General features: G+C 40.9%; 1 protein-coding gene across 2 annotated transcripts in view; it reads right to left on the bottom strand.

Annotated features, from left to right (window-relative positions):
- Window positions 1-12883, bottom strand: part of adamtsl1 (ADAMTS like 1) — a 184509-nt gene extending 171626 nt beyond the window's left edge. Inside the window, exon 1 of one of the 2 annotated variants that reach the window (XM_012953036.3) lies at window positions 12685-12883. In XM_012953036.3, coding sequence (XP_012808490.1) covers window positions 12685-12747 — 63 coding nt within the window. In that variant the 5' untranslated portion in view covers window positions 12748-12883. The remainder of the gene's footprint in view (window positions 1-12684) is intronic. The other variant, XM_012953030.3, reaches the window with a different exon arrangement.
- Between the last annotated feature and the right edge of the window lie 7341 nt (window positions 12884-20224).

The raw sequence follows: 20224 nt of genomic DNA, 5'->3' as shown, positions 1-20224 counted from the left end.
CCAGCCCCAGCCCCAGCCCAACTTACCCAACTTACCCAACTTGTGGTTCCTCCAGCGATGCGTCCTAGCGACGTCGCGTGCGCACCGACGTCACATGCGCGCCGACGTCACATGCGCACGGGCGCAACCCGGATGTAATTGGATAAAAACTGCAGGAGGCGCGCATACCGGTATAGCGGTATGTTCAAAAATCATATCGTTTTTTTTTTTAAAAACCGGTATACCGGTTAAACCGGTATACCGCCCAGCACTAGTATCTGTGTTTGAAGATGACACAAAATTAAGGGCAAGTAAATCCATCCAGGATGTGGCACCCTTGCAAGGGGATTTGGACAAACTACTAAACTGGGCAACTAAGTGGCAGAAGAGAATCAGTGTTGGTAAATGTAAGTTTGTGCTTTTGGGATTTAAAAATAGACAAGCCACTTGTGAATAATAAACTTAGATATAGCAAGCAATAAAGCAGGACATTTTCCTGTATTAAAAAGGGTATATATTTCTAATAGGAGAGTGTAATTATTCCCATTTCTTTTATTTTGGGTGGACATGGGCATGTCCAGTTTTGCTCAGTTTTGATCATGCTCTGAGTTCTTTATTTATTACAAATAATTTAACAAACAGGTTACCGAATAAAAATACGATCAGAGGGTCCTCTTCTGCCTTTTTCTGAGTTACAGTGGCTTGCAAAAGTATTCGGCCCCCTTGAACATTTCCACATTTTGTCACATTACAGCCACAAACATAAATCAATTTTATTGGAATTACACGTGAAAGACCAATACAAAGTGGTGTACACGTGAGAAGTGGAACGAAAATCATACATGATTCCAAACATTTTTTTACAAATAAATAACTGCAAAGTGGGGTGTGCGTAATTATTCAGCCCCCTGAGTCAATACTTTGTAGAACCACCTTTTGCTGCAATTACAGCTGCCAGTCTATTAGGGTATGTCTCAACCAGCTTTGCACATCTAGAGACTGAAATCCTTGCCCATTCTTCTTTGCAAAACAGCTCCAGCTCAGTCAGATTAGATGGACAGCGTTTGTGAACAGCAGTTTTCAGATCTTGCCACAGATTCTCCATTGGATTTAGATCTGGACTTTGACTGGGCCATTCTAACACATGGATATGTTTTGTTTTAAACCATTCCATTGTTGCCCTGGCTTTATGTTTAGGGTTGTTGTCTTGCTGGAAGGTGAACCTCCGCCCCAGTCTCAAGTCTTTTGCAGACTCCAAGAGGTTTTCTTCCAAGATTGCCCTGTAGTTGGCTCCATCCATCTTCCCATCAACTCTGACCAGCTTCCCTGTCCCTGCTGAAGAGAAGCACCCCCAGAGCATGATGCTGCCACCACCATATTTGACAGTGGGGATGGTGTGTTCAGAGTGATGTGCAGTGTTAGTTTTCCGCCACATATAGCGTTTTGCATTTTGGCCAAAAAGTTCCATTTTGGTCTCATCTGACCAGAGCACCTTCTTCCACATGTTTGCTGTGTCCCCCACATCTATGGTTTTCTGTTAACAATGGCTTTCTTCTTGCCACTCTTTCATAAAGGCCAACTTTGTGCAGTGCACGACTAATAGTTGTCCTATGGACAGATTCCCCCACCTGAGCTGTAGATCTCTGCAGCTCGTCCAGAGTCACCATGGGCCTCTTGGCTGCATTTCTGATCAGCGCTCTCCTTGTTCGGCCTGTGAGTTTAGGTGGACGGCCTTGTCTTGGTAGGTTTACAGTTGTGCCATACTCCTTCCATTTCTGAATGATCGCTTGAACAGTGCTCCGTGGGATGTTCAAGGCTTTGGAAATCTTTTTGTAGCCTAAGCCTGCTTTATATTTCTCAATAACTTTATCCCTGACCTGTCTGGTGTGTTCTTTGGGCTTCATGGTGTTGTTGCTCCCAATATTCTTTTAGACATCCTCTGAGGCCGTCACAGAGCAGCTGTATTTGTACTGACATTAGATTACACACAGGTGCACTCTATTTAGTCATTAGCACTCATCAGGCAATGTCTATGGGCAACTGACTGCACTCAGACTGAATAATTACGCACACCCCACTTTGCAGTTATTTATTTGTAAAAAATGTTTGGAATCATGTATGATTTTCGTTCCACTTCTCACATGTACACCACTTTGTATTGGTCTTTCACGTGGAATTCCAATAAAATTGATTTATGTTTGTGGCTGTAATGTGACAAAATGTGGAAAAGTTCAAGGGGGCCGAATACTTTTGCAAGCCACTGTATATAAGGATGTATTTGAGTATGCTGAAATGCTTTTCAGTGCAGCTTAACAATTATGCTGCAAATCATAGGTAGCAGGTGATTGAGCTGTTCTTGAGGTCAATGGGGGAGCAACAACCTGCCTCCAAATTCAAATCGAAAAATTCACTGCTCCCTCAACTATTTTTTTATTGGGCATTTGTAGCATCTTTTACTTAACTCAACCAGCAGCAAAGTAAAGATATGGGAGAGAAAGTGGATATTAAAATAATATCATTATGCCTCGCCAAAGCATATGTTAAGCTATATTTATACCTTTTTATAGTAGGCGGCATTTAATTTAGACACGTTTTTGCATTTATGGATATTCACAGCCCAAATCAAAAAACAGTAAAGAGGCTGTAAGATCTCAAAGAGCACAAGTACGCAATTTACCAGCACACTAAATGAATCAACTGCATTCAAAGAGATGATGCAAGTGACCTAATCACAGAGTGTATACGCCTTGCTGGAAAGCCCTTATGCCATGGCGGAGGTCCAAGGACTTATCCATACTTTATGTACACTGGCTTCACTTAAGCTGAGGTTATGTAGCAACAAAGGCTCTCCAGAAACAAAGGGGAGAGTGAAATGCCAATTGGTGTCCAGGGCAAGGTCTGTTGTGTTTGCCTAGTGCGTAGAAGGGAGATGAGAGAAGAAAAATATCTTTACAATTATACATGTACTTCATTAATTTACACAAGAGGGAGCTGGGGAAAGAGTCGAACAGAGGTGAGCTGAATTTGGGCTTCGATAAGCATGCAGATGTTAGGGGCAGGTCATGATGTCAGCTGGATTGCATTTACAGAAAATCACAGTCAGATTGTTTTTATTGGCTTTTTATTAAAAAAAATGTAACAGAAGGAAAATCTGTTAAAATGTCCATCCGGCAGCAAACTGGAAGCAACTCCATAAGCTGTTTTGGGAGATATATAATTGATAACTGTTTTATGAGGTACCTAGAAATTGTTTGCTTGTCACACTACCAAATGACTGCAATTTTAGGAGAATACCAGGTGTAGGATTATAATCTGCAGCTTGAAATTGCAAATGGGACAGATAATGGGATGTTTCCGGGCCATCAGGGGGCAAATGCTTACTACAATGTGTGAGTCATCTGTAACTGACTCATAATGGGTGACTTCCTCATGGGATAAAAGCAACCTTTGACTTTTTGCCAAGGAAAGAGCACATAAATATTGTACACAGGGCAATATACAGTATATAACAATATATGTTACACAAGCTAAAGGAACACTAAACCTTGTTTGTTTCATTTTTCTCACCAAAGGAAATATTAATAGGTAAATGTACAATACTTTACATAATGGTTTTCTTTTGCTTCTGTGACAGTAAAGCATTGTGGTTGCAGTGCCATAAATAATTAAACCAATCACTTTTTTAACCCATGGCAGACCCAGTGCTTTCTTCGCTGGAATATTTCTCCCAACATGCAAAACAAAGAAAATCCCCATACTACATGTGCTGCCTTAATTTAGTTTCCTTTTACTAATTATACTGACATTTTTTAGCTTAAAAATGCACATAAGAGCATTTTCAGGCAGAAAATCACCTGTACCAGCAGGAGTCAATTTCCACTAAACTCAAGGGCGGGCAGTATAGGTATTTTTGAGGAGAAACTGCATGGAAACTGGTGCATAAGCTCCCCTACACTACTGTTATCTGGACTCTTTTTCTGAACAATTGGAATAAATAGAAAGGTTTTCATAACACAGATGGCCACTTGTACACTTGACGACTTTTTGGTCCATGGGCTGATTGGCCTTACACTTTCTAATCTCCACAAGTAGCCCTTTTGAAGTGGGGTAATCACTTTATATGAATCCAGAAAGGGAAGTAGCCAAGCAAATAAGGACAGTAAGCACTCCACCTCACACAGCAGTCCTGCCAAGGTGTAAAATTTTTCAAGTCGGGATGGCCTCTGACAGCATGGCACATGAACACAGGCCCTAGCTACGTCATTGAATGCTCACTGCAAATGTTGCAGTTTACACCAGAAGAAGGATCTATGTGGTCTGCAACATGTAGTGTTAGGCATCCCTAAATAAATCAAGGCTAAAATTGCACTTGCATTGCTCTCCAGTGGATATTCTTATTTTTATAATAGTTCTGGGATATAGCGAATCCAAATCCCCGATAAAAGAAGCACTAAAAAAACTACTTTATTGGGCTTTATTGCTCCTATAAATTATACTGCATGGCAAATCCTTTCCCTCATACAGTCAAACAGATCTGTATCTGCCACTCGATATATTTGTCTTAAAGTTTTTTTATAAAATGACAAGGCATCACAATTATCACAATAACTATAGTGTACCCATCTTTGTTTACTTAGTTAGTTTAGACCTGCAGATGCTGTCAGTAATACAGTTATAGGACCTGCTATCCAGAATGCTCAGGACCAAGGGTTTTCCGGATAAGGGGTCTTTCTGTAATTTGGATCTTCATACCAGTGCTACCAGTGCATTATATTTTAATTAATTTGATAAATTTTCTTTTTTTGATGTTCCTTTCAGTGCTATAATAGTACTCAAGCTCATGCCCCAGTGGCCTAGCAATGAAAGGGTTAGCATTATATACAAATTTGGTTTCTCTCAGACGTCTGCAGTCTGAGTAATTTGGAAGCCTCACAACACAAGCCCTTCAAAAAGTACAAACTAATAAAACCTACGTTTTATTGTCAGTTTCTGCTTTTACCTCCTGTGTGTGTTTTTGTGACCATTTGACTGTGTGCTTTACAATGTGTGCAGTTGCATGCTGTAATGATGGCTGGCCTCTCAGTTAGAAGCCTGTTCTTATGAGTGCCATGGAGATGTTAAGCAAAGTGGCGTGAGACATCTGCTCTCCATACACAATATAAGCAAATGGTAATGTAAGCAAATGGCAATCTGAAAAGCCTAATCAACACAACAGAGCTAGATTATACATTTGTAAAGGATATTTGTGTAAATAAAGCTTTGATTATGGATGAATCTTGTTATCTGTTCTCTAACTGACATGAAATCATTAAGAGCCTGTATACAGTATGTGTTCCTCCACTGGTCTTTTAGCTCACAATCTCATTATATTCATATCCAGAACATTAAGATTTATAAGCATGTCACCAACGGCAGTGCGAATCAATCTTTTCACTAACACTGGCCTTTCAAATTCAGGTTGAGGGCTGGCTGCATCTCTCCAAGGTATCCCATGAAAATATGTCATTGCAAGAGTGTGCAAGTTTGTTCTGTCTCATGAAGTCACTTCACTGGAGAGAGCTGCGGCATACTGTCAGTCCAGATTAGTTTAGCTATCATGTGACTGAACCATCACTTAACAGGATTACATAAAATCCTGAGATTAAAGCCTTTCAATTTCTATAAAAATTCTGTAAGATAGATATCAGTAATGCTAGATGGGTAAGTCCACTGCTGTTGTTGAACCTAGCAAACAACATCCTCAGCCAACCACTGCTCTCAAATTCTCAAGATAACCATAAAAGAAATTACAGTTAACAGGTAGCATTGTAATAGACCTAGATCTTCTTCCATGTTTTCCTCTCAAGGGTCTTCCCTAATGGATCAGTTGCAAAGGCTTGATTTGAGATTTCAAAAGTGTTTCCTCTGGTCCTCTGGACCCCATCCTAGTCATACATCTCCCTTGACCTTAGTCCATGCCAGTTGCCAGCTTCCATTCCTATCAGGTCACTTGACTTACTGCTCTGCTATTCTGTCTAGTAAATCTATTTAGTAGTGTGGTAAAATGCAGCTGGCAGCAGTTGAAATGTAGTGCATTTTAGTAGCTGTATCCTTGGGTGCTGGAATCCCTTGTTCAACACAAGCCACAGTGAGATACTTTTAAAAGCCAAACATCTGGGTTAAGGCAAGATCTGGAGCCTCATACTTTTTATTTACATAGAGATTATTCATAATCACAAGGACAAAGAGTCTCTTGTGACAGTACTGGGATGCAGCACAGTAATCAATTTAAGCAGTATTTACAGGGTCTCTTTAATATAACCCAGAGATAGGACTAGAGCCAAGGACTAATCAAATGAGGTTTAATATAGAATATTTTTGACTGCTGCTTTAAATTACCATTTTCTTTTGTTTTTTTCCCAGTGAGCATATGTGAGGAATGCAGGCCAAGAGCCACAACTCTAGTTTTAGGACACTCACTGTCCTTATCGATGGATACTATATTATAGTTATTTTGAGTATTACAGAAACAGACATTGGTGTGTGGGTGGGGGTCAGCATAATTTCTATAAGAACATAGAGTTAGCACAAGTAGCACATAGCCTGAGTATTACATTGCTTCTGTGTTAACCTAGCATCTCCAAACTAAATAGATCAGTACATTCAAAGCATACTGTTTTAGTGGAACATAATAAAAGAGCACAATGTATACATTTTCCCTTTTTAATATCAGTTTTTCTAAACCGTAGCACTTAATCTGCCAACTGAAAAACAAGACTTTGTAGTTTGCAACAGGGCACACTGTATGTAATAAAATAACTTCCTGAAAATGTTGATTAAAACTAAAAATATACACAATCTATGCTCAATATGCAATGTCTTTCTACTGAAGAATATTACACTGGGAAATACTTATTTTTATTCTTCACTTTGTGTCTTAAGCCAAGTTTGGTCTTTGGAACTGAAATAATCATTAAGTCTACTAAAAAATCATTTAAACATCATTTAAACCCAATGGGATTGTTTTGCCTCCAATAAGGATTAATTATATCTTAGTTTGGATCAAACTAAGCAGGTATCGCTTTCTTATTACACAGAAAAAGGTAAAAAAAATAAAATGATTTTCTTATAATAGAATCTATGGGAGATGGCCTTTCCATAATTTGGAAAGGACAATGGGTTTCTGGATAACGGATCCCATACCTGTATTGCAAAGATGGTGGTATCAGTGGAACATGTCCTTTGCTTTCCTTTGTGTGAGTTTATTTTTACTAGTCTGTGCCTTGGGGTGTAAAATAAGAGAGAGATACAAAACAGATAAGACAGGGAGAAGAGTAGTGCAGCAATAGGAGGAAATCTTTTTGCCCTACCTACTGTACACAGTCTGAATCAGAGAAATTCTAGGGAATGGTAGAAGTAGGATGCATCTAGTAATGCTTTTGGATCCATCTAATCTGATTTATCAACAAAATAAGGCATAGTAATTATGTTGGCACATGGCAACCCTAATCCCTCAATTTAGAAAGGCATATAATATATAATACATTTTAATAGAGCAGTAGTGCCATAGGCTGGTATAATGTACAAATCCCCTGTCCTATCTGTACATTGAGGTAGGACAGGGCACCACTACCCATGACAGCCACTATACAGAGCAGCTGGTAGAAAGTGCCCTTGCCTCTCTACTTGGCTATGTTTGGGGGCAGAGTGGCTGTAGTGCATACTTGGTGAGTGCAAGCTAAACTCCTACACTTTAAAAACAAGATATTTGTTTTAAGTGTACCCAACTGTGCTTTGTCAATAACATTTAACCCTGATTTCTAACATGTTATTTAACTGATGTGACATACAGCAAGCTTTGTTTTTCCATTCTTGAAATGTTAAAAACTTTTTAAAAATTAAAAAAAGTTTTACCATCTTACTATTAAGAGCTGAGAGAAACTGTAACACACATGGTTAAAAAAGCGGTTCCCTAAGTACCCTCACCAGGGGGAAGAAAACAGCCTGAAGGCTAGATATGATTAGATTTTGAGGGTATTTGCTCTCCTGGACAATTAGAGTGACATTTCAAAGTAGAGTAGAGTGACTAAACAGAAATACAATGCTTAGGTAGGTACACCTAAATTAGTGTGTTTTGTCAGTGACTGAGAAGGGGTAGAAAACAGCAGTGGAGGAAACTCATATTGGACCTCCCATTACTTCATATTAAAGTGCATTAAAAGGACTGCAATCCACCTGTCAGTGTCCTCATGGAGCAGATTTTGGATAGAAAATATAGAACTTAGTGTTTTATGGTTGAAATCTGCTCTGTGTGCACAGCAAGTACTGTAGATAACAGTACTGTCCATGCAAACGCATTATTTTTTTTGCCTTTGTTTTTTCTGCCAAAGGAGAAAACGCAATGCATGAAAGTTGGACTTACGCTACTCATCTCCTCTGGTGAGGCTGCCATATGGGCGGACACACTAGGTTTATTCAATATTTTGTGTTCCTAGAGTACAATTAGGATCTCATGGATGTCCTATTCAGATCCATCAAAGGAAAAATGCCCTGGCTGAGGACTTCATTCACAGTTTGATACTGTCATCTGCTGACAGGAATTTTGTGCCTGACCTGACTGAGTACTTACTGGGCACTTTAGACCATTTGCATAAATAATAAGTAAAGTTTGTCACCCTCAAAGTGCCCATAAAATCAGCACAACCTGTTCTGCCACTGGGACAGCCAATGTAAAAATGCCCAAAATGCCACTAGCTTCATGTGGTAGTAGCATAAAATTTTAGCACGTGTAAACAAACGCAAGAATTTTGACACTGCCTTTTTTAGCTTGGTAAAAAATGTTCAGGCAAAATACCCAGAGATCTGCTACACTGGTAACAATGTAACCCATCTGTAGTCATCTACAAGAAATAGATACAAACCCTGATGTAGTTTCAAACAGCTAAAGGGTTTGTTATGGACACCCTGTACACTAGTATAAAGTGCTGCAGTAATTTAGGTTAACTCCCCCCTTCAAGAGCCACAAGGGTTTACTATATTATCCATCTCTCTGTCACCATAATAAAACTTCTAGCAGTTGTGCAATAACTAATTCTATGTGATATGCACAATCACTTATAACTCCATGAACACTCTTAATGCACTTGTTTGCTCTTTAATATACTTAAAGGCTCCAGCTACATATTTGATTTACACAGAATTGTAACCTGTAGTTAACACCACTTAACAGTTATTAGATAGCATAATAGCTTGCTGGTATTCATACTTGGCTCCCTCTCAAACCTTATGTCCTTCCTACGCACTTAACTCTGTAGGGAACCACCTATAATGAATAGATTTATTGCAACATGGCCCCAGGAAATGAATATTAACTGCTACAGACACACACATTTCACTTACTAAAGAATTGATGCCCAATATAGAGTTCTGCGTGCTGTGGAACTGCAAGTTTCAGTACCCTGCTTCCAGCAGCCAGAGTCTGGAAGTTGTAGTTTAAAGGGGTTGGTCATCTTTGAGTTAACTTTTAGTATGACGTAGAGAGTAATATTCTGAGACAATCTTCGGTTAGTCTTCGTTTTTTATTATTTGTGGGTTTTTTTTTCATTATTTTACTTTTTGTTTGGCAACTCTCCATTTAAAAAAACATCAATTATCTGTTTGCTAGGGTTCAAATTACGTTAGCAACCAGGGAGTGGTTTGAATAAGAGACTGATATAATTATGAGAGGACCTGAATTGAAAAATAAAAAATCAAAAGTAATAATAATAAAACTGTAGCCTCACAGAGCAATAGTTTTTTGGTTGCTGGGGTCAATGACCCCCATTTGAAAGATGGAATCAGTCAAAAGTAGATGGTACATAATTCAAAAACTATAAAAAATAAATAAAAAAAACTTATTGAAAAGTTGCTAAAAATGGCCATTCTATGACAAACTAAATGTTAATTTAAAGGTGAACCATCCCTTTAATAAATTTTGCAAGAAGCAGGTTGGACATAATAAACAAAACATCATGTGAGCCTAAAATACACAATAAGGCTATATATAGGCTATGCATTGTTTCTGGAATGTAAATCAATTTTCAAGCAAAAAAAATTGCACCTGTCCCATATATCCTCCGCCCACACATTCTTACACATTCTTTGAAAAGAAAACACTCAATAGCCATGCTTGTAATAAATCACTGGAGAAACCTGCCTAGTATAAGAGATCACTGGATGGTAGCCAAACTCCAGCAGTGCAACAGAGGATTCTCCATATTAAAAGGAGATGGTTCATAAGGTCGCAAATTCAAACTGTCCAATGATAGGCCTAACAGCTATTTTGTGCATCAGTCAGAGACCTTTCTGGCACTCAAGGGGTCAAGGGGCTTTCATTATTGACATGCAGCTGTGCCACCACATTGACACAGCTCCTTATGCTTCCCAGAGAACAGACCTATAGTCAGCCAGCCCTCCGCATTACTTGAACCCACATGACACACCATCTGAGAAGACTACATAATACTGGTTTTCAGCTCTCTGCAAAGTGGCTCATTTATTTGGTTTCCTTTGCTAGCAGGACTATCCCTCTTGGTGATTTCATGCTCAAAGCTAAAGCATATTATCCTGCTGTACAGGCAAGAGTCAACATGGGACTAAAATAAACTTTAGAAGTGCTCAATGAGGCTAGAGAGAGCCTTCCTGCTGAAGAAAGGCGTGTTGGCCTTTCCCATTCTGTAACTATTTCTGCTTTAGTTAAAGCTGGTATATTCACACATTTGGTAAAGCCATTAGGGAGAAAGAAAGAAGGAAGAAAGAAGGAGACGCAGATGAATTCACCTACAGTCAGTGGTAGAGTCTCCTGTTTCTGGAGACTGTTACCACCCCCAGTCTCTGTAAATCTGCTCCCTAGCGGGCAGCCATCATGGGGATTACAGACTCAGTTGCAGATTGGACCCTGGAAACTCAATATTTAGTATTGTTTGATATGACATACGACCCAAGATTTTGCAACTGTAAGGGTGAAGACACACGGAGCTACTAGTAGCAACTGCTTGTCATGGCTACAAAAATAGACAATACTGATCATTTAGTGGTAACTGTCGCTACGTGTGTTTTAGCAGAGGCAGTTCTCAGTATTCTCTATGGCAGGGTATTTTCTGGCATTTAGTAGCCATGACAAGTAGCTGCTACTAAGTAGCTCTGTGTGTATTCACCCTAAAGGACCCAAGTGCAGCAATGGATTGCTGATGGTAGCTATGCCTAGGGGTGTTAGCAAGTATCTCCAGAATCTGGAGCAGGGATGTCTAAACCGCAGCCCTCCACGGAGTACTAAAACTCCCAGCATCCAACTGACAGCCAGGGTGTGCTGGGAGTTGTATATCAACAACTTCTCAATTGATTTCCAGTATCTGTGCTAGAAGTAAAAGGATCTCAAGCACTGCAAAATATCCCAGCTCTTAGCCCTGAGTAAGGATCCCCTATACAGCCACTTCACTGCCAAAGTACTTGTGCAACACCCCTTAGCTATTTCTTTTCATCGTTTACTACGCCACTTGTGCTTCCCCTCCTTTTAACAAAATCTATTATCTTGTTCATTTGTGACTTTTATAATCTCTTAAAAAAGCAGTCATAATATATCTATTCGGGGTGTATTGAAAGATCCAAGCAATATTAAACAGGTTGGCTGAACTGGGAAAGATGATCTTTAAGAAGATAACTCACAATTCTATGTGACAGATATACTGTGAGCGGAACAGCTCTTAAGTGTTTTTTTCTATTCCAATGAGATCATTTAAAGATCTGGTGCAGCCTTCTGTACAGCTCAGCAGAAACCCACTGCATCTCCTACACAGGCTGCCCAGCGCTACAGCACCTGCAGGAGTGCATCCCCTTCATCCCTTCCCACTGGCAAAAAAAATGCATCCATCCGCCAACATTTCATAACGTTAACACATTAGCCACTAGCTTCACTTTCTTGTGCCACATTAGCATTTATATAATAAATATATAAACTGATACAGAGAAGGTAAATAACTTAATCATAGCTTCTCACAAAGCTAAAACAACCTCATAAGTGATAATGAGGGTAAATTCATATTCTTCTCATAAGTGATGAGGGTAAACTCATATTCTTATATAAGGCATGCAACTTTTGCAATGTAAAGATGGCAATAAAATGCAAAGATATATAAGTTCTGGCAGGAACATGCCCTTAACATAGAATGGGCTCTGTAAGCAGCTGACAGGGTATATTCATATCAAATCTCATTATAAACGTCCACTGCTCCCCGTTTTCGGCGTTGACATACCGGGGACTGCGTTAACCTCTTCACTGCCGCACATAATGCCCAAAGGTTCACACAAATTCCCAACATATTCACTAGGTAGGCATGCAGAGCAGAGAAACTTAGATTTACAGTAACAAGCGCAAACCCTAGGCAATATCCCATACCTGTATGCATCCTAAGCGTATCGCCTTTACTGGCGCATCCCAGGAAAGTTTGCAGCAGAGCTCCCCACCTGTGGCTCCAGTTCCCTCCCCAAAATAAACACATGCCAGCGCAGCGCAGCGCAGCGCAGGATCATATGCCGTATGCACCAATGATGCCGCTGGTTGACAAATATACAGATAATGGGGAAAGAATACCTTTCTGTATAACTTAATAGATATCAGCACGTTTCCCTCCTGAATAAAACGCTCTATGCTGTGCAGTAATGGCACTGGGGAAAAAGAGAGGTATTTACCAGAAGGGAGCAAGCCAAGGCCAGGAGCAGAGTGCCAGTGACTGCCCCACGGCACCATTCCATGCTTGGATCCTTGCCGGGATGTGAATGGGACACTGAGCGAGCTGCTAAGCGCTCCCCTGCTCTGCTGCTGCTGCTGTCATATCCAGCACTGTCCCCTGCCTATCAGCTTCCACACACACCGGCCCCTCTCACATTTCCTCAGCCAAGGGGCGTGTGCTGGGGGGGTGCTCAAAGGAATCTCTCTCCGAGCCGGCAGCCAGCCAATCAGGCTCCTGCTAATCAGACATGCAGAATAACAAAGCCAGGGGTCCAGTGAAAGCACGAGTAGAAGGAGAGAGGTGGGGGAAGCCAGGGAGAGGCAGATGACTAATAGGGGAATGCCATGCTTCCAGCGAACGTTTCTTTTTTTTCATGCTAATATTGTGGCTAGGTGGGATTGCTTCCAATGTGTACTAGCGCAAGGACTCTTTCCACAAGTATCAAGTGAACCAGTTCTTAAAAAAATTTGAAGCAGTGACTTAATGCATGGTTGGTAGCAATAGTCACTCAGTTGGTTTACTCTGTACCCACAGTTAACAGGCCCAGCTGTACTTGAATTTCCTTTCCAAATTTGCTACGTTTAAATAGGTTATACGCAAACTGCAGTCCTGCTGAGGAGCTTCCTTTCAATTATTCCTCTAAACCAGCGGTTCTCAGCCTGTGGGTCGGGATCCCTTTGGGGGACCCTTTCACAGGGGTCGCCCAAGACCATCGGAAAACACATATTTCCAGTGGTCTTAGGAATAATTTTATGGTTGGGGGTCACCAAAACTTGAACTGTATTAAAGGAAACATATCCTATAAAAATTATGAATGTACCAGTGAATTATACTTCTCTAGATATAGAAGGATTGTGCTTTAAAAAGTTGTGTTTCTGTCTGATTTATTGAGAAATTTCACAAAAACCCCACTAGCCCCACCTATCTGTTCCACTTCCTGCTGGCTGAATTCTCAGGATGAGCTGGGGAGCCGGCGGCCCTCAGTACAGTGCACTGTAGGATAGGAACCAATCAGCAGCTAGGCTGACCTGATAGGGAACTGAAGCTTGTCTGTGCTTGTGTGAGTGCAGGGCTGTGATTGGCTCTCCCCCTCCTACTGTACTTCTGGCAGGGACAGTTAGGACACACCCACTCTTCATTGCACACTGGAAGGAGAAGTGATACGATCTATAGGGTGCTCCAATAAAGGGGCCATTTTTACAGAGAGGATTAATTTTTAGCACAAAGTGAAACCAGCACCGTATATTATTCATAATTGCCTACAAAATTAGCTTTTTCCCATTTATCCAATATGTCTCCTTTAAGGGGTCCCGGCATTAGGAAGGTTGAGAACCACTGTTCTAAACAGTGCTGGTGCAGTTACTGCTGCTGTTTAGTGATGCTGCAAGTTAGGGAAGCTTTCATAAAAAAGGGCAATTTGCCTAAGGCTCACCAGAGCAAGGGTCCTATTAGCCCTTCCATCCAGGGTCGGACTGGGCCGCTGGGACTCCGGAAAAATACCCGGTGGGGTAGGGGTGCGCGGCGGGGCCCATGCAGGGGACGCGTACCTTGGAGGGTGCGATGCACGCCCTAGTCCGACCCTGCTTCCATCTCCAATAACCTCCCAGCGTAGGATACATTTAATCCTTTTCATTTTTATTTTAAAGGAGAAGGAAAGGTAAAAATCAGTGGGGGTGCCAAATATTAGGCAACCCCCTGTGATTGTAATTGCTTACCTTATACCGCAGGCTGGAGAAAACTGCCTTCTATCTTCAAGATTTGGGGGCCGGCACATGAGTGAAAAAGCAGAAGGAAGAGGGTCACTGCCTTGCAGCTTCCCCTGGCTGGTGCATTTTTTTCAAGGTAGGCAGAAGTTGAAAATTGACTGCTCGTGAGCACACTGTTGTCCTTAACTACTTTGTAGCCTAATTTGCATATGCAAATTAGGATTTGAATTCACTTAGGGATTCACCCAGATCTTTTGTGGAGGATACAGGGTTTGCACGGATACCAAAATGGTGGATTTGGTGCATCCCTGGTACTGTTTATTTATTGCCCAGCACTGAGCAAAAATTAGATCTGTGGGTTGTATTTTTCTCTTCCTGGTGTAGGAGATACTGAAATGGTGTTTTTATAAAGAGGGGGTACAGTTTTTTATAGGCCCATCCAAAAAGTGGCAGAGGTACTTCATGTCACAGACTAGAAACAGCAAGTTCTGATTGCAATATAACCCCCTCCCCTTATGGCTCATGTTACATTGTAACATGCCAGCCCCCTGTACAATAAATGGCTGTATACATAACATACATACATAACACCCAAGATCACACACAAAAACAAACAACTGATACAGGAAGTATAGAGGGCCCTGCCCAGTCTTTGGGATCTGGCAAATGCCAGAGGGGCTGCTGTAAGATGCCATAGACAGTCACTATGTAATAGGCTGGTGGGGCTGTTTGAGCCTCTGTGTAGTTGAAATACCAGTGCCTGTTTTATATCACACTCTGGGCCTGTTCACCTTGATACTGTAGCAGACAGACCTACTATATACAGACCAGTCGAGCATTAGCATGCCGTGAGTGTATAGAGAAGGCTGAGAGGCATTCAGAGGCACTGCAGGGCCCACCATTGGAGCAGCAGGTGCATTAAAGTAGTAGTTTTAGTTAAGAACTGTTGGGTAGCCTTTCCAGCTTAGACACTTGAGGGAAATCTTGAGGGAATATGATCAACTAGAAATAAAGAGAATGGCTGAACATCATGGGTATTATACAGTATTTTATTTACTGCAGAGCATCATGTCCACTTTCTGCTATTCAGTGGGCTGCCCAAATTAAAACCCTGGCAAAACACTTTTACAGCAGAAAGAAAGACATATAATTTCTATTCAATAAGTTGTGATTCCCTCCCCGATACCCCCCCCCCCATACAGCTCATGTGCACGGTATAACTGAAAGTCACTAAGGTTAATACAATTGCATTGTTGATGTAGTATTTAGATTTCTCACTCCCAGCCTCCTCCAAAATGTAAGTGCTCTTTTATAACCCTACACCAGAACTCCAGCAATCTGTTAATTTTACATTGACAGCAATTGCCCAGAAATATGAGTCACTGAAAGAGTGAAAGATTTTTCTGTAATTTTCTTATTGTGTGAATGTCAGCACAGTAAGATGCACTGTGAGCTGCGTCGGGCTCTCTAGATAACCAAATTAATATCACTGTGTTTCAGTTGACCCCCAGCCATTAATCAGGGTCACCAGAAGGGGGAGATGTCATTATAAGTTACATTTGGTAAGGCTTGCTGGTCCCAGCTATGAAATGATCACAATTCATTGTGTGCTTACATTGTGCTTTAGTTCCCTTAAAGGAAAGACAGTTCAGACAGTTCAGACATTTCAGACAGAGGCAGTCTAAAGAAACATACAGGATGTAAGAGTCCTGTGGTTTGTCCACTGTGCAGGGTTTGCATTAAAAACGTGTGTAAATCACATGAAGTTTTTGTCTGCTTTTGAACGGCTTTCCTGTTTATTCTTTGTATATTTTATTTATTTTGTGTTTTCAAGAATGGTTTTATACATCATTTGACCTCTACCCACTTTCTTTTGTTCTGCAAGTTACAGGGATAGTTCACCTGTCCAGTTTTTAGTATGATGAAAAATAATATTCTGCGAGAATGGAATTCTGAAAAGAAGATTAATCCTGAGACCAGGTAAGAGCTCAAATTCCAAAGTGGAGAACTGCAGAGCAAAAAAAAAAAAGACCAATTGCAAATTTTCTTAGCATATAACATCATAGTAAAAGCAAATATGGAATAAATTGATACCCTTTATGTAACCTTAATGTATCAGCAAATGCAGAATCTACAGCACAAACACAAAAGTACCTATGTGTAACCCTATTTTGGCTACTGTTGTACTTTTAACACACAATCACCTGCGTGTGGCGCTACAGGAGCCCTGAGCCCCCACTTATTATGGGGGACAGGTATGATATAAATGAATGGCGTGCCTCCACCCAGGGTAGGTATAGGTATAACTATATGTCTCCTCCCTGGGAAATCTCTATGAGGTCCTCCTTGGACCCGGACTCCCAGCAACTCCCGGTACCTCCCCTCCCTTAGGGTAGCTGCTTACCAGGCAGTTGAGGATCCTCAGTATATGAACAGCCAAGACACTGGTTATGATGGTGAACCAGGATGAACTTGTTTATTGATGCAGGCAGAATACTTCAGAGGATGTCACACAGATGGCTCAATTCACACTCTCTCTTTGGGCTACCCCCGGTACTCTTGCCGGATGATCCCACCTAGGAACTCACCCCGGTCCACGCGTAGGGCCCCTTCACTGGGAACACTCCCAGGTGCTGACTTGGCTCCTCTTACTACACACTACAGGACCTGAACTCCAGCCATAAATGCTGGGGGGGTCTTAACCCATCTCTCTCCTGTTGGGGCTATCTCTGCCCGTTCTCTATAGCCTGCCTGTCACTCCTAGAGTGACCTATTACAGTACCTCCTGTACTAGAACACAAGCCTGTTGTGCGCCTTTTTACAAGAGGCAGTCCCAGGACTAAGACCTTCACAAAATCCCTTTTTATATTGCAGCACACTGCCACCTAGTGGTTGCTGCTGAACAACAGGGAAACTCCCTTTTCACACATTAACAGCTAGGACCACCTTTAGGTGTCCATAACCCGAAAGACCACCCTCATGGTGCCTGTCTAAAGGGGAACTCATCCTGAAGGGGCCCAATTCTTTGGGGTCCCTACATATGTTTCCAGATTTCTTTATCTAGCAATGCACTGCATAGCTAGATCACACAAAACTGGTGCACAAATGGTTATAGAAATGGTCTTGAAAAGGGACAAAACTCTTTAAACTTTTTTTAGAAACATACTAGAAATAACACTGCTGCTTAAAATGACCTAAAGTGCATAGTGTAGCAGCAAAGGCATTGTCAAATAGAGATTGCCGCTGGTTTGGTTCACGATTAGAAGGAAGAATTTTAAGGTGTAATAAGCAGTTACAAAAATAGTAATAAAAGTGAGCTAACAAAAGGGCCAGACAGGCAATTTAACCCAGGAAGTGAAAATGGAAAGTCAAATGGGGCTTCTGTCTACAGTTTCTGGAACAGCAGAAACAAACCCTGGTTAATGGGGAATCAGGAAAATGGTGTACTTGGTTTATGGGACATAACATGTTATACAAATGAGCCAGTCAGTTTATTTAAAAGCTTAAGGCAAATGTAAGTATTTTAAAATATTATATATTAAAGGAGAAGGAAAGGCTAGTAAAGCGTTAATCACAAGCTGCAGGCATACCTTCAGTTGTCTCAATAGTGCCCTTAAGTCTCCCCATATTTCTCCTGTTCAGAGGATCTGAAGCCAAACAGGAAGAAAAAAACACTGAGCTGTGTAAAGAAAGTTCCCATAATGCCTCACTCCTGCACAGACATGCAGACCAAGTGAACCTGCTCAGTTAGTTAGACTATTAGTCAGCTTCCTGCTGATTGGCTCAGATCCACATTCCTAAGAGGGGGAGTGAGTTCTTAGCATTCTTGAGGGAGGGGGGAGCAGGAAAGAGCAGAGAACAGAAAGCTGCATGTCTCTGGCACAGGAATTACAGACACAACTAATCTTTTTTCAGAGAAGTCAGTGCAGACTTAGTTTTTACCTTTCTTTCTCCTTTAAGGGGAAATCCATTGAAAAGGCTCCTGACAAGTGTCAGTATTTATAATGTTTAACAGAGGACCCAACCTAAAACCAGATTGTGGGAAATAAGGGCTAGGTCTTCAATGAGAAACAAAAAAAAAAACCATCCGGTTATTCCAATAAAAGTAAACAGGAAGAGACAGGCAATTTTGGTTGCTTTTTTTCTACTCTTCCCTGTGTGCCCTTAGCATAAATGTGCATTTTCCTTATCTCCGATCACCAATACAGAATATGCTAAATATACCTCTGCACTGTTTTATGACACCATTTTTATTCAGCTGAAATTGCCCTCTGCGACCTCCCTTTGACTTGAATAGAAACCGAGATTGTCAGGTATTTACAGTACAAGTCAGTGGTAGGTGACAGGGGGATTTTTGGGCACTTTTATAGTGATATTGATGAAAAGTGCCCCCCACCCCAGTGTTGTAAACCTAAGGCGACGAAGGTCTGTATGAAATATATTGTTGATGTGTAGTTCGAGGCAGAGATCATATATAACTACATTTCAAGTAGTAAATGATTGTGTACCAGTCAATCATTTTGGTTCATGTCAAATGATGTATGTTGGCATTTGAATGCATTGCTGTAATAGACTTGTGGTAAGGAAAGGTTCCCACCTATGTCTTTTCCCACTTTATCAGACAAGCAAATTAGGGGATGGGTTGGGGGCAGGAGATCTAAGTGCACCTCTTGAATAGTGCATTGCCAAAAGCAGTCAGCGCCTACTTTGCTGTAAATGTCTCAAGTTTATATACGCTATGGGGCTGATTTACTAACCCACAAATTCGAATCCGAATTGGAAAAATTCCGATTGGAAAACGAACATTTTGCGACTTTTTCGTATTTTTTGCGATTTTTTCGGCGCCTTTACGACTTTTCGGAAATTATCGCGACTTTTTCGTTACCAATACGATTTGCGCGAAAAAACGCGAGTTTTTCGTAGCCATTCCGAAAGTTGCGATTTTTTCGTAGCGTTAAAACTTGCGCAAAAAGTTGCGATTTTTTCGTAGTGTTAAAACTTGCGCAAAACGTCGCGCCTTTTAAGTTTTAACGCTACGAAAAAAGCGCAACTTTTCGCGCAAGTTTTAACGCTACGAAAAAATCGCAACTTTCGGAATGGCTACGAAAAACTCGCGTTTTTCCGCAAAAATCGTATTGGTAACGAAAAAGTCGAGATAATTTTCCGAAAAAATCGCAAAATACCGATCATTACGAAAAAAACGCAATCGGACACATTCGGCCCGTTTGTGAGTAAGTAAATGGGCCCCTATGTGTGGGCAAAGCTGTCAACCAACCCCATGTCATGAGGTAGATAATGACCCAGTCCTGTGTTTTTAAGGCCTGAATTCCTCTTCACACTAAATGATAACATAAAAGGTCTCAAAAAGGCCTGAAGTTGATCATTATCTCCCTTACGACATGGGGTAGGTTGACAGCTGTGCTTTTATACTATAAACCTTTTATTACATTACCTACCTGTCTCCTCCTATTTACTTTAATGGGAATAACCAGACAGGTGGTTTTTGTTTCTCATTAAAGGCCTAGCCCTTATTTCCCACAATCTTAATTTGGGTCCTCTGTTAAACATTATAAATGCTGACACTTGCCGGGAGCCTTTTTAATACATTTCCCCTTGTTGCATAATATTTTAAAATACTTACATCTGCCTTAAAGTACTGACTGGCTTCCCATTCACAGCAAGCCAAACAGCCTTAGAAATGGAAGTGGAATTTAATCTGTTTGCTGAATTATAAAGATGGAAAGGTAACGCTTTATTAAAGTCTGCATTTTGTAAGAAGGCTTCTATAGCTTT

Source organism: Xenopus tropicalis, chromosome 1 (genome assembly GCF_000004195.4).
Source record: "Xenopus tropicalis strain Nigerian chromosome 1, UCB_Xtro_10.0, whole genome shotgun sequence".
NCBI classification, from domain to species: domain Eukaryota; kingdom Metazoa; phylum Chordata; class Amphibia; order Anura; family Pipidae; genus Xenopus; species Xenopus tropicalis.
This window is presented reverse-complemented; position numbering and strand designations above follow the sequence as displayed.